The sequence below is a fragment of the Zonotrichia albicollis genome, chromosome 7 (assembly GCF_047830755.1).
Source record: "Zonotrichia albicollis isolate bZonAlb1 chromosome 7, bZonAlb1.hap1, whole genome shotgun sequence".
Taxonomy (NCBI): Eukaryota; Metazoa; Chordata; class Aves; order Passeriformes; family Passerellidae; genus Zonotrichia; species Zonotrichia albicollis.
Genome location: NC_133825.1, coordinates 26,021,533 through 26,034,866, shown reverse-complemented (window position 1 = coordinate 26,034,866; position 13,334 = coordinate 26,021,533). Strand labels below are relative to the sequence as shown.

The 13,334-nt window shown below is 42.8% G+C and overlaps 1 protein-coding gene across 6 annotated transcripts; it reads left to right on the top strand.

The window, feature by feature from the left end:
* Positions 1-1,642: 1,642 nt before the first annotated feature.
* PRXL2A (peroxiredoxin like 2A) lies at positions 1,643-11,684 on the top strand. 6 transcript variants are annotated; one of them, XM_074544715.1, is made up of 7 exons: positions 1,676-1,798; positions 1,836-1,852; positions 7,551-7,730; positions 8,084-8,175; positions 10,009-10,149; positions 10,908-11,072; positions 11,205-11,684. In XM_074544715.1, the coding sequence occupies exons 3-7, from the start codon at positions 7,553-7,555 to the stop codon at positions 11,301-11,303; spliced, it is 675 nt and encodes a 224-aa protein (XP_074400816.1). In that variant the 5' UTR covers positions 1,676-1,798; positions 1,836-1,852; positions 7,551-7,552; the 3' UTR covers positions 11,304-11,684. The 6 variants fall into 6 exon arrangements, with proteins under 6 accessions (XP_074400819.1, XP_074400816.1, XP_074400817.1 ...); XM_074544718.1 differs by lacking the exon at positions 1,836-1,852 and having other exon boundaries at positions 1,643-1,783; XM_074544716.1 differs by lacking the exon at positions 1,836-1,852 and having other exon boundaries at positions 1,680-1,814.
* Positions 11,685-13,334: the final 1,650 nt, after the last annotated feature.

Below are 13,334 nucleotides of genomic sequence, written 5' to 3'. Positions count from 1 at the left end.
TTCAAAGGATTTTGCTGCTTTGTAAAGTGGGGGCTATGAACCAGATGTGTGGGCTCAGATTTTGCTGCATTTTTTGCAACATTTTTACAATAGGGACAAATGAAATCGGAGTCCCTTCAGAGAGGAACTGCCTGTTACTCTCGCCTGGTGCCTTGTCATGGACTCCTGCCCAGAGAAAGAATAGATAGATATTTTCATTTTGTGATAGATGGGTTTTTTTCTTCCTCAGCAATACTGGCTACCATAGAATTGTGACAGGCCAGCTACCAGGCTGTTAGAGGTGTAATGTGCAGAAGTATCTTTAAGAAAAAAGTTCATTTTGTGTACTTACCATGGAAACAAAAATAATGGAGCTGCCATTTTGCCATTGCCAAATGTTGTCAGCTTGGTCCACAACCATAGTCAAATTCAGAAGAAAGGAATCTTGACAGCCTGCAGAAATTAGGGTTTCAATTATGCAATGATGGCTGACAAAATTTGCCAATCATCTTTTTTGCTCATAATGTTTTTCTAAAGATTGCAGTGTCAGCATGGCAGATACATCTATTCAGATGTTGTGATTCAATGCTGATTGAATTTTAAAAAAATGACAAAGTCACTTCAGCATATTATGTTTGGTGTTGACAGAAAACCAACCCACACTGCTTAAGGAGACAAAGCAGAGATATTGTTTCATGTACTTCCCAGGAAAAAAGCAGCCACAAATGAATCCTTAATCCTTTCAAATTCCCCATCTCTTTCAGGCAATCTGGTAATGCTGTTTCTGCCATGAGGTTTGCTTAGGCTATTTTTTTACTGCTGCTAAGGCTTTAGCGCTTTTTACAATCCATTTGATTTCTAAAATAATGTGTGTAGATAAAAGCATAACTACCACAATTTTGGGCAAGAAGACTCAAAATCTTTTCCTTCAACTGCCTGAGCCCATGCCATTCTGACGTGTGCACTGCAACATGGTGCAATAGGCTCTTTTGCAGAACGTGCTATTCCATGTGGCTTACGGGCAGCACATGGCTGTGCTGTGCTCTGCTGTAGGAGCAGAGTGATAAGGAAAGGCCATTTTGTCTAGTTAAATTCGAAACTTTGTGAAAAACAGTGAAACAGTGGTTGGTGGAATGTAGACATGCCAGTAGCATCAAAAGGGTTATGTTCATTCTCCTGAGCTACTGTTGTGTTACCAGACAGACCAGACTGTTCTGTCATTGCTACTACCTTGTAGTTGTTGTTGTTGTTTGGGATTTTAGTTGCCCGGTTAAGAGGAGATGTCAGGAAATAGTCTCAATGTAGTGAAGACAAGTCCTCTGAGTTTGTGGTTGGAGTGGTGCCCAATGACCACAAGTATCTGAAGAGCGTGTTTGTTAAACGATGTTGTGACATGTTATTGGCTGGCTTATCTGAGCAAGTATATTCTTGAATGCAATATATATGCAAACATTCTAAGTGCCCCATTAATCAGATTAGTTGAATGATAAGCTCACTACATTCTTGGACTCAGGTCGTTGTGGGTTGGGTGCTTTTTTGCCTTGCCTATTTAAGCACTGTATCCCATAATGTATTTCATTTCTCCTCTTAGCCAGAAGCTGCAGTAGCCCCCGAGAGGCCTCAATGGGTTCGGAGAGGGAGCAGAAGGCTTTCATCCGCTCCAGCCGCTAACGCGGGGCTAATCCCGCTGGCCGCACCGGCGCACAGCCGCGGGCCGAAGGGCACCGAGCGCGGCTGGCAGCGGGGCGTGCGCGGAGGGCGCCGGGGGCGGTGCCGGCCGCAGCGGCCCGGGAGCGGCGGCGCTGTGAGTGCGGGGCCCGGGGCCGCGGGGCGGGGTGAGTGTGAGTGCGGGGCCCAGGGGCCGCGGTGCGGGGCCGCGTGTGCGTGCGGCGCACCGGGGATGGGCGGGACAGTGAGTGCGGGGCCGCAGAGTGCGCGTCCGGCGGGTGGCAGGGTCGCGGGTCCCGTTGTGCCGGGCTGTCCCCCATGGGCTGCTCTCTCCTCCCCGCTGGCCCCGGCTCGCGGCCGCAGCGCGCTGGCCGGGGGAGGCGAGCGCTGAGCACCGAGGGGCGGCCGGGGACCGCCGCGGCTCTCGCCATGCCGAGGTTTGAAATCCTGCCCTCGTGGTTTGGCGTTTTGAGAGATCCCTGCTTGCTAGGCAGTCTTATGCCGTGTGTGAGTAGGCACAGCAGGATCCGTGAAGGACAGAGAGGCTCCGTGCTTCGTTTCTCATTTCATTCGCGATGCGCTGGTTGGGTTCTGGGTGCAATCGCTCAGCTCAGGAAATCCACCTTGGATTGACCAGCTTGGAGGTCTTCCAGCCTTTTCTTTTATAACCAGAGGAGCACTGTTCCCATGAGAGCTGGTTCATAGCAGACAAGGGGAAGTGAGGTTGTGTGGGAATTATTCTGCCCTGGGTGGTATAGTGTTACAGCCTCCTTCCTGCATAGAGCCCCTCTGCCTTATGGGGTGCAGTTGAAACGTGTCCGTTTTCTTGTGTCTTTGCTTTTAGTAGCAATTTTGCTGTTATGAATTGTATATTGTGAGAAATGTGAGAGTTAAAATATAGAAAGTGAAAATATAAGCAAGGCCTAAGAACCCAAAAGGGTGGGAAAATCTTTATTTAACCTTGAATCTTAGAATTCATGGATCCACTGTGTGGGAACAGGAGGGATCACTTGCTGCCTAGCACGGCTGTGCTTTCAGTAAATGCTGACTTGTATTAGTGGGTCTGTTGGTTTTCCCTTTCCTCCACCACCTCTTCAGACTGACACAGAGTGCAGCTTTCCTGTTCTGCATCACCAGCAGACCAAGCTGTGACTTCATCCTGTGTTATCTTCAGACAGGTACTTTTTGCAGTTCTGTGCTCCGTGAAATATCTCCCATCTCCATGGCATCCATTCACTGACTCATTAGAGATCTGAAGTTTTCCATTCAGTGTCTAGCTGCCTGTTCCCTCTCAATACACCAAGAGAGCTGGGAGATTTCCAAAGCCATGTGCCAGAGCTCTTTGCTCTCTCTTGCTCTAAAGAAGAGGCTTGTTGACATGTTGGGTTTCTTTAAAACAGTCCAAGAATGGGGGTAGCAACTTTCAAAGGAAGGAGTATGGTTTGTTTGCTTGACACAGCAACTTTCTCTACAGCTACGGCCACAGAATTCAGTTGTGAACCATGCCCAAATTGGGAAAAATCTAAAAAGAGGATTGTTATTCTCAACACAGTGTACTGTTTGTTAGGGCTTTACAATGCTAAAAAGAAAGGAGAAAAATAATCCCTTGTGTTGTGAAAATTACATTTATGCCACAAGAAATTCTAGGAGGCTTCTCTGTGCATTGATTTTGGTGTTTACAGACCAATTTAAGTTGGAAGAGTATTTCTAGGTTTCTCCAGTCAGATCCTGGCTTCAAGCAGGGCTAAGTTTGAAGGTCTGTCAGGATGCTGTATTTTGCAATCCCTAATGGTATTTAAAAGCTCGTGAAATCTTGATGAGCATGTTACCAGGTTATTGAGAATTGTAAATTTTCTTTATAGGAGGTAACTTACAAAGCTATTTGTAGTCATGACTCATTTTTGGGGGGTGGGGGGAGGTGGGAAATGTCTCATAAAAAATCAGCTCAACTTGTTTGGGATATGCAAGTTCTGACAAAGCTTTGAAGCATTTTTAGGCTTGATATGGAACGTCTTGGGGAAGCTGGAGTGGGGGTGGAAGGAAGAACATGCAATGGTCAAAACCACTTGAGGCTAGAGAGTATTTGCTAGTGCTGTCCAACTTGCAAGACAGTTTTCTTTTTAGGAAAAGTATGTGAGGAAATCTGTTTGCTACTCTGAGTCTTACTGGCATCTTGAAAACAGAGGGACACAGCTGCAATGGGTCCTGTTTATACTTAAAATAAATGTTTAAGGATAGCTGTCCTTTGAATGACAATTTTTTCTTTGGTTGTGGGTGGGAGGGAAATGAGGCATCTAGAAAACAACGTTTTAAGTGGTCTTGACAAAAGTGAAGACCCTCCACTAGCACTTAAAACAGGATTAATAAGGTTAAGCTGGTTCAAATTCTGGTTAACTGACAGGCCATAAAATAACTCACTGTTACTTTGTAGATCTCTTGTGGTCACCACGAAAACACACACACAAAAAGATGTTTTTCCTTTTTTCTTTGGCCTGTACTGTTTAAAGAGGAGTGTTCATTTTTTTTCTGGAAGTTTTAACAGAATTGAGAAGTTGAAGATCCGATAGTCTCAGAGAAAATGATGTGTTTTAGCAAAGGGATGTTGTCACTAAAGCAGGTAACTGACTATAGAAACAGTGGGTTAATTCTCCATAGAGGTATGGCCTCTATACTAATATTTTTTTTCCTAATATTGTGATGACTGTGATTTCCATTGTGATGGCTTTTTAATTTTTTCCAGGGTTGTTTGTATTGTTTTGGCATTCTGTGTGCATTTTTGAAAGGATTAGATGTAGAATAGGCTGAAACACAGGGGAAAAGTTACTTGTAAAAACGCCCAGTTCTACAGAAGAGCGTGGCTTAGCATGCAGATCTAAAACTTTTGTGCCGTGTTCCCAGCTTCAGAAAGGCTTTTTGTAATCCCTGTGCCTACCCGCCCCATGGAAAGGCTGACCATGGGTTCAGATAAAAAGCAAGCCAGGAGGCTGAACGGTGGGGATCCCTTTAACTGAGCCTTGCCCTGGGTTGGCCAGCGGTGCTGGTGCTGGGGCAGAGAGTGAGTGGGCAAGGGGAGTGACCGGACCGGGAAAGTGACCGGTCCCGGAGAGTGACCGGGCAGGGGGAGTGACCAGAGCGGGAGTGACCGGGCCGGTCCCGGAGCGGCTGCGGGCTCCTCCCCAGCCCAGCCCAGCCCAGCCCTGCCCTGCCCTGCCCTGCAGCACAGCCGGGCTCCGCTCCTGGGGCTGCGCTCCCGCGGGGCGCTCCGCAGCCCGCATGGGTTCTGGTGAGTGCTGCACCCCTTACGGGATGCTCTCCTGTCTCCTCCCGTGGGTTATGGCTTGTGGGATGCTTTCTTGTGTCTTCTTTCTTGTGTTTAGGATCCTGATCTGTTTGTATTTTAAGGCAGGGAGGGGAGGGTTGTGAAGTCCTTTTGAGCTTCAGATGGCCTTCATAAACAGCAGCCTGCCAGAAATGGAGCTGCTAGTTGCAAGTGCTGAGCTGTTTTCCAGTCAGTCCCGGCACTCGGGGTTCAATGACATGATGCGGCAGGGCTCAGCCTGTCTCGTTAGCAAATGGTTTAATAATCCTGCCTGCTGCTTCCCGTGCATATTTTTCAAAGTGGCTCATTATGGTATTTGCTTAGCAGGGGAGAAATTTAAGTATCACCCTGCAGAGCTGCATTTTCCTTTTTCCTATTTATATAAATAGCAAAAATTTCCCATATATATAAGGTTGAGTTTTTGGTCACTGTGTGGAGAGTGACAAAGAGTCCAACTACACTTAATGATCGCCTGGATCAATAACTACTGATTGGAAGCTGACTTTTAGAGATGCTCTTTATGCTAATAAAAATGAAAAGCTATGTGAGAACTACTCATTAATCACTTGCCACAAATTTTGTAACATTTTTGTACACAAATGATGCGCACAAGGGTTTAATAGTTGGGTTCCCCCTCCACTGCCTGTAACTATAAATGAAAAAAAAACAAACCACTTCTTGACCTGATGAGATTGAAATCCAAATAACTGGGTAATCCAACTCTGGGAGGGAGCAGGGCTTTATCCAATTGGGCATGCTACTGAGATTTTAAGTCTTAACATAAGGATATTGCTGCATTACATATATTTGGAGTTACATTTGCATCATTCCAAAGGCTGCGGTCAGGATGGTCTCTGATAGGTGTCAGAGGCAGATATTAAAAAATGTCATTACAACATGACTTCATGTTTGAAAGACGTATGTAAAGAAAGCAGATGGAGTCAAGGAAGTTTTGCCTTGGTTAGGAACAAGTGGTGAGATAGGGTGGGATCTGTTCTCTTATCTGCATGATGTTTGTGTAAACTGGCCTTGTTTCTTGCTCAGGAGCATGGGTCACTTACATTTTTAGATACCATGATACTGCCTCCCTTGAAACCAAGTATGCTGTTAAAAGAACAGTGTGTTCTTTTTTTATTTTTTGTTTCCCAATGTTGCATTTGTTTATCAGTAGTATTCTGATTCAGGATTTAAGGATAAAAAGGGGTTTTCTCACAGAGAATTCTGAACACAAAATTGAGGAGCTACTCCTAATTGTTTCTGAATTCTGGCAACTATGCTATGGGGATAAAGATGGTGTGTATGTCTGGTTTATTAGCAGTCACAGTTCAAAAGAGTAATATTTTCTTACATTTATTGAGGTGGGTACCTCATCCATACAAAAGTATATACAGACAGCAGTATTTACCAAAATATTCTATCAGGAAATAGGGATTTTGTGAAAAAAAAATTGATTCTCCATAATATGTAATGCTACAGTTGTGTGAGTGCAAATACAGTGCAAATACACAGTCCTTGAGATGTAAGTGTACAGTGACTTCTTGTGCTGCCAAAACTCCAGTGACTCTTGTACCAGTTATTACAGAGCTGGATCTTGAACTTTGTCCGTGAGGCAGGGCTGTTGTGATTTCCAGCATCCTCATTAACTGATACTGCCCCAGTGGATGCCCTTTGCAGGCTTGTGAAACACTTGCAAGGGTCAGCATTGGGCTGTGGGGGCTTGTGGAAGGTGGTTAAACAAAATCACCTCCCAACTTGAGCCACCACCAGCAGGGTTTGTACTGTAACGCTGGAATATTTGTATGTGATGGTTCCCCCTGCAATGCTGTTGGTTCCCAGTGGTGTGTGTGAGTGCAGCCTGTTTGTTCCTGCTGTCCTTTCTGCTTTAGCAAGAGTGGCAGTGAGCTAGCACAGAGTAATAAGGTGCTGTCCCAAGCATGTTTGCAGTGTCACTGGGTAATAAAATGGTTGCAAGTCTACATTTTTTCTGTCTGCAGGCATGAGCTCCAAGTTTGGCTTTGTGCCTGCTTTGGTTCTCAGTGGGGAACTGTAAGGAATGTGAAAGGTTACCAGTTATGATGAACCAGATAGAGCAGGTTTAGATTTTTTTTCCCCAAGTCTTCTATAGTATATTTGTAAACTTCACTGTTTAATATAGATTAGTGTGTGTAAAACACACACTAATTTAATTTACAAATCCTTCCCTTTTATTTGACAGAAACTGCTGCCTTACTGAAATAATTTAGATTACTGGCTAATGTACAGGTCATATTGTTAGAGGCTCTTTATTACACTTTGATCATCTTTCTCCTCATTGCATCTGAGCACTTAATTATTGATATTTTTGGCTGGTGGCAGGGAAGGATAAGAACATCTTGTCAATATCTAGTTTTGATGTGGGTCAGCCACAGAACTGGAATGTGATCTCTGTCTTTTAAAACCCCTTTCAGTACATTAATAAATATACAGACCATCTCCATTAAACCAAAAAATACCTGCACGAGCTTTTTGTTGTTTAAATCCAATTCCTCATCCTCTACCATCATTGATGTTCAGTTTTAGAGCTGTTCTTTCTTTCTCTTTCCAGAAATGTCCTTCCTGCCTGACCTGGGGGCCTTCACCATGGGCATGTGGTCTGTTGGCCTGGGAGCCATTGGTGCAGCTGTGACAGGGATTGTCCTTGCTAACACTGACTTATTTTTGTCCAAGCCAGAGAAGGCTACACTGGAGTTTTTAGAGGAGATAGAGCTAAAGACTTTGGGATCAGGTAAGATTCTGGCTATTTTAGATCACATTCTTCAAGAATTGGACTTTTATAAGAACCTTTCTAAGGCCAGGGCTGGAAGCAGTTTTCTTAGTCTTTCCTAGTTGTGACTTGTAGTTGAGTGTCACTTGTGGTGAAGGAAAAACAATCAAAACTGTTATTTCTGGATGAAACAAGACACATTTCTAAAAATCAATAATGCAATAATCTCCTTTTAAACATATAGAATTTTTTTCTGTTAGAACTGTATTTGAATGTGGAATTCTCTGCAGTGCTTTGTGTTGGTCCATAAAGTATTAATTATTATAAATAAGACTGACTGATATTATTGTTGGTTGTTTCTCCTGTGCAAACAGAACAAAGGACATTCAAAGCACGTGAACTATGGAAGGAGAATGGTGCAGTGATCATGGCTGTACGAAGACCTGGATGATTTTTGTGCAGAGAGGTACTTGCTGGGCTTGGGAGTTAATTAAGAGTTGAGGTCTGCTTGCATAGATAGTCTGTAAATAAAGGGAGGGGATGAATAGCACAGTCATCAAATACATCTAAAGTATCTGAAAGGTTTTGTTTCATGGTTAAAACTGGTCACCAGCTACCAGCATACTTAGTTTCCTTTGCAGCTGGTTTGTATGGTCCAGGCCCTGAGCTTTTTCCTTCTGAAGGTGATGGTTACGTGATTTTACATCTGCCAGGGACCTAGCCCATGGTAATTACAGGGGGAGATTGCACAAGATTGTTTGTAATGAGTCTTATGAGCTATTTTTATATATATAGTCCAAAATATGTCTCTGTGAGCCAGGTAGTATCTGGTCAAATACAGCCCAAGACTGAATTGGCAGAAAGCCATCAGATAAAGCTCATCTGCAAAAAAGAGGTGTGCATAGAGGGAGTACCTCTTGGTTCTGGGTGCTAAATGTGAGGCAGGAAGGTACAGACTCTGAAGATAAGGAGTTTCTGTTCCATAACAAGGTGGGTTGAAAAACAAATTTTGATCCTTAAGTTGACATTAGGCTCCTTGGGTGGAGCTCCTTGGAAGCAGACACCTAAAACACGATTTGAATGTACCCAATGCCTGGGAACAGCCATTGCACCTTGGACATTGTTTCTCATAGCTATAGGGAAAAATAGTTATTATGTTGTTACTCAGTGCTCTATAACATGGAGTAATTAATTTTGCAACCTCTTCATTAAGGCATCTGCTCCCATCAGTAGTAAGTGCGTAAATACGTGTAGAATTCATGGAAGGTCCAAGGGCTCTGCTCTCTAACAGCTGTAGCGTAGGCAGGAGGAGAATGCACTCTGGTGCCTGACTCTGTAACTTTCACACACTCAGTCAGGAATCCCAGAGTGATTTTTTACTATTAGCAGCAGTAATATTACTGAAAGTTTCAAATTTTCCTGTCTGTTCATCCCTATCTGTTTGCTCCTTGGTACTCAGTGAATTCTAGATGTCCTGCTAACCTTTCAGTTAAGGTATTTCAGTGAGGTGACTGAGAGTGATCATGCAAACTGTGACCATGTTTTTAAAGTGTGGAGTTGATTTTTATGTGGGAATTCTGTCCAGTAAAAATGACCTTTCTCCATGGGAGATAGGAAACATTTTCAGTGCACACTCTGATCTGTTCAAAATCTCAAGGATCTTTGTACAAACTGTGTGAATTGGAATCCCTTCAGGAGAACAAAAAACCGAGCAGATGAGTGGTGACACCTTACACTCTTAAACACCAGAAAAAGCAGGTTTGCTTCTGGGATACTGAAAGTCTATGAGGAAATTCCCTGATTTATTTTTTTACTGGAGGAATTAGGAAGGAGAGTGTATCTTCATTACTTACTGTAAACTTGTATAGCCTGCTTTTGCACAGAACCCCTCAAAATACTTTGCAGAAGGACTGAAAATGATGGATGTCAGCTTGGAAAAAAGGATTGAAAATTCTGAAAAAGTGATGTGCAGGCATTATATTTCTACCATTCTCAAATACTTCAGAAGATAATCGAAGCCATATTATAGGCAAAGTATCTCTACAGCTTTAAATTAAAAATATGTTTTATCCAGTAAATACTCAGAAGAATCTGCTTCCTCCATGTTTAACAAAGAAAAATTGTAGTAAATCTGATGAAGAGCTGCCTAGGAGCGCAACTAGTTTAAATGTTACAGGTCTGTTTCTGGCTTGTGCCTCAGGCTAGAAGTTGTGTGTTTCTGATGGTCTTGAAATTCAAGGTGAAGCTTTCCAGCCTCCATTTATTGATTGAAATGTTTGGGTTTCTTTCCTTTGCTTAGGAGGCTTCTGAGCTCTCCTCTCTGAAACCCCAGCTGTCCAAGCTGGGTGTCCCTCTCTATGCTGTTGTCAAAGAGAAGATAGGGACTGAAGTGGAGGATTTTCAGCATTACTTTAAAGGAGAAATCTTTCTGGATGAAAAGGTATAGTGAAGCTGGTGTTCTTTTGTTTAAAAACAATTCGATGAATGCCCTCTTGGAGGCACTTGTATAAATAAGTAGAATGTAGTCTGATTGCAAAAGGGTTTAGCAGCACTAGAGTTTAAGAAGTTAATTGGCTTTGTTTTTCTATATTTATATATCCTGCTGAGCCTACAAACTGCAGTGTAGCAATGCACTGATAAGGTGCTGTGGCAGGATTATTCCTCCCCTTCAGCAGGTAAACAATATGGCCTGTTAATATTTATTCCTTTCTTTCACTGGCTGTGTGACCTGCTGATGTTTATGATGTGTGAATCAAGGTTTGAAGGTGACACATATAATTAATTCATGATGTACAGGCCAGATTGCAGTGATATGGCTTGTTCCAGTACACCAGCACGTGCTGGATTGCCAATCTCATGTCCTACAGAGCCACCGCCCTGCTTTCTCCCTAAATCAGGAGACACATTTAAAAATCATTTGGGTTCTGAAGAAAAAAGACTATGTAATACTCAAAATCTACTAGAAGATCCTTTTATTTTTTCTCTCCCCTCTTGCCTATGTGAAAGAATCAGACTGAATTTAAAAAACCCCAACCACCAACCAACCAAAAAAATATGTTTATCACAAAGCACTGCTGTTGTCAGCAGTAGGGATGTAGGTGTACATGGGGCTTAAATACTTGTGGATGAGCTTAAAATCCACATGAATGAAAAGTCCTTTTCCCTTTGTTTGCTGACATATTTTCTGTTCCCCTGCAGAAAGGCTTTTATGGTCCACGCAGACGAAAAATGATGTTGTCCGGCTTCTTCCGCTTGGGGGTTTGGCAAAATTTCATCCGTGCTTGGAGAAGTGGATATAGTGGAAATCTGGAAGGAGAAGGATTCACCCTGGGAGGTGTATATGTGATTGGGGCAGGAACACAGGTACTGCAGGCTGTCTAGGAGGTTTTTTTTTCTCATATAAAAGCAGAAATTTGTTTCCTGGAATTGTCTGGCTGGGCAGGGGATCTTTTGCAGGGAGACATGTCTGAATTTCTCTCTTGTGTCTTTGATTAGGGTGTTTTACTGGAGCATCGTGAGAAGGAATTTGGAGACAAAGTCAGCCTTCCTTCTGTCCTTGAAGCTGCTGAGAAGATAAAACCACAAGCTTCATAAATGGAAAAACAGTTGCACATGTTTCTGATTAGAGCTTGAAATGTAGAATGTATCCATGTCTTCAATGTGTGGTGTAATTGCTTAACTCTTTAGTGATCAAAGCACAGGAAAGGTTCTCTATTCAAACATAGAAAATGATGAAAATCCTCTTGTTGTTTTTGGTTCCCTTGCAGCCTTCCAGGTGGTCAGGATTTCCACTGGTCCTTTGTATCTGGCTGTATTAATGAAAGGCTGAGTCTAAAATCTGACCTAGCCTAGATGTTTCCAGTCAGAGACAGTCGGTTGAAAACCTGTCTACCTAGGGAAACAAAACTCTTCTAAGGCTGTAGTAATGGAGCACCAGCTGAGGGGAAAATAGAATAAAACTTTCCATAAATGAAATGCCTTTGGTTTTTGCTTTTTCATTGACATGTTAATACATCTGTGTTTCTAGAAGGCTACACCCTGTCAGTCTAACTCTGAGATTTTGCATTCAAGACATGCAACTGTGTCTCACAGTGAATTTCTTGTTAGTTCACTACTGATTCTAGATCTTCTAAGTCCACATGATTCCTGCCAAGGAAGATAATTGTGGCTCAAGGGCAGGTTCCTTTTTGTATTTAAGATTCTTTTTAAAAAATTTGCATCCTTATGGATGAAATTCTGACTTTTTTTTTCTTAGTATTTATGTCCAGGTAAAACTGATTTTAGCAAAAAAAAATTCTATGCTCTTCAGAGTTGCTTTTTCACAGTTCCCAGAACCAGCACTAGCAGTGAGAATTTTGAGAGATTCATATGTTTCATTTGGAAACTAAATAGGAAATGGACTCATGTATGCTGCTATCAGCTGAAACTTGGGGATGAAGAAAGGAACAGGATTTGAAGAGTACAGCAGCAAATTGACTCTGTGATATGGACTTTCTCTGTAAAGGCTCTCCTTGGAGCCATGGACAGGTGCAGAGAAACGTGAAATAAAGAATTGTGCCTGGGGGATTCTTTTCCTGGGTTTTACTGCTGCAAGGCAGTACTGGTATGGTGTGCTGACACAAGCCCTGAGAAGTTCAAAGCATTGTGTAAGTGTCATTTGTCTGCAGTCAGCACAGGGATACTTGGGAGTGCAAGGGGCAATGAACAAGAGGTGCTAAAAGCAGTGGGTGTGCAAGGGGCTATGAATAACAAAGACCTTTAGCAGGAGTGGTCTGGATCGTGGCTCCTCTAGAGTTCTGAGTTTTCTTTCTCATGGGAAATAGAAAGCGCTGCCATTTGCAGAGAATTGGTCTTGCACAAAGACCAGCAAAGGAGGTACTGATCTTACACCTGCATTTCAGGCCTTGTCCCAAGGGCTGTTGGTGCATTTCACATAAACATGAAATGTGAAAGGCATAAACAGTCCTTGGAGAATGGGATGGAAGCCAGATAAATTGCTATAAACTGAAGATAAAGTGAAGTGCCTGTAGAACCTGCTGAATCTGGAAAGCATCTCCTTACAATTTTGTGTACAGGCAACTGAATTCCACCCACTCTGTCAGAGCTGGGACTGCAGGGAGCCTGAGATGATGACAAGGATGCCATGGGGCTGCAGCCCTGCTCTCAGCCTGCCCAAAGGGACTGGAAACACAAGCAGGGAGCTATGCTGTCCAGCATTTGGGAGTATAATGGCTGTCAAACATATAAATCACTAACACTACAACATGCTGAAGTGTTCCTGTAATGTAAAAACAGATTTAGAAAGAGCCATGAAGTCTTTTTAAATTTATTAAAGTACTTATGGAAACTGAAAGTTCTCCGCTTTGGCAGATTCCCCAGAGGGATGAATACAGAAACCACATCAGACTAAAGTATTTTCCTGCTCTAAACAGTATTATTTCCCACAAACAGTTAGTGCACTTTTTGATCTGAGAGTTATATAAGCTTATGTGTATTTTAAAGTTTTCTTACCCTGTCTTTCAAAAATCAAGTAAAAATCTGGAGCCCTAGAAGGTCAAAATGACATTTGAAATTGTTCTGAAAAATTGTTATCAATAAATCTGATTTTTTTTTTTCAAGAAAACC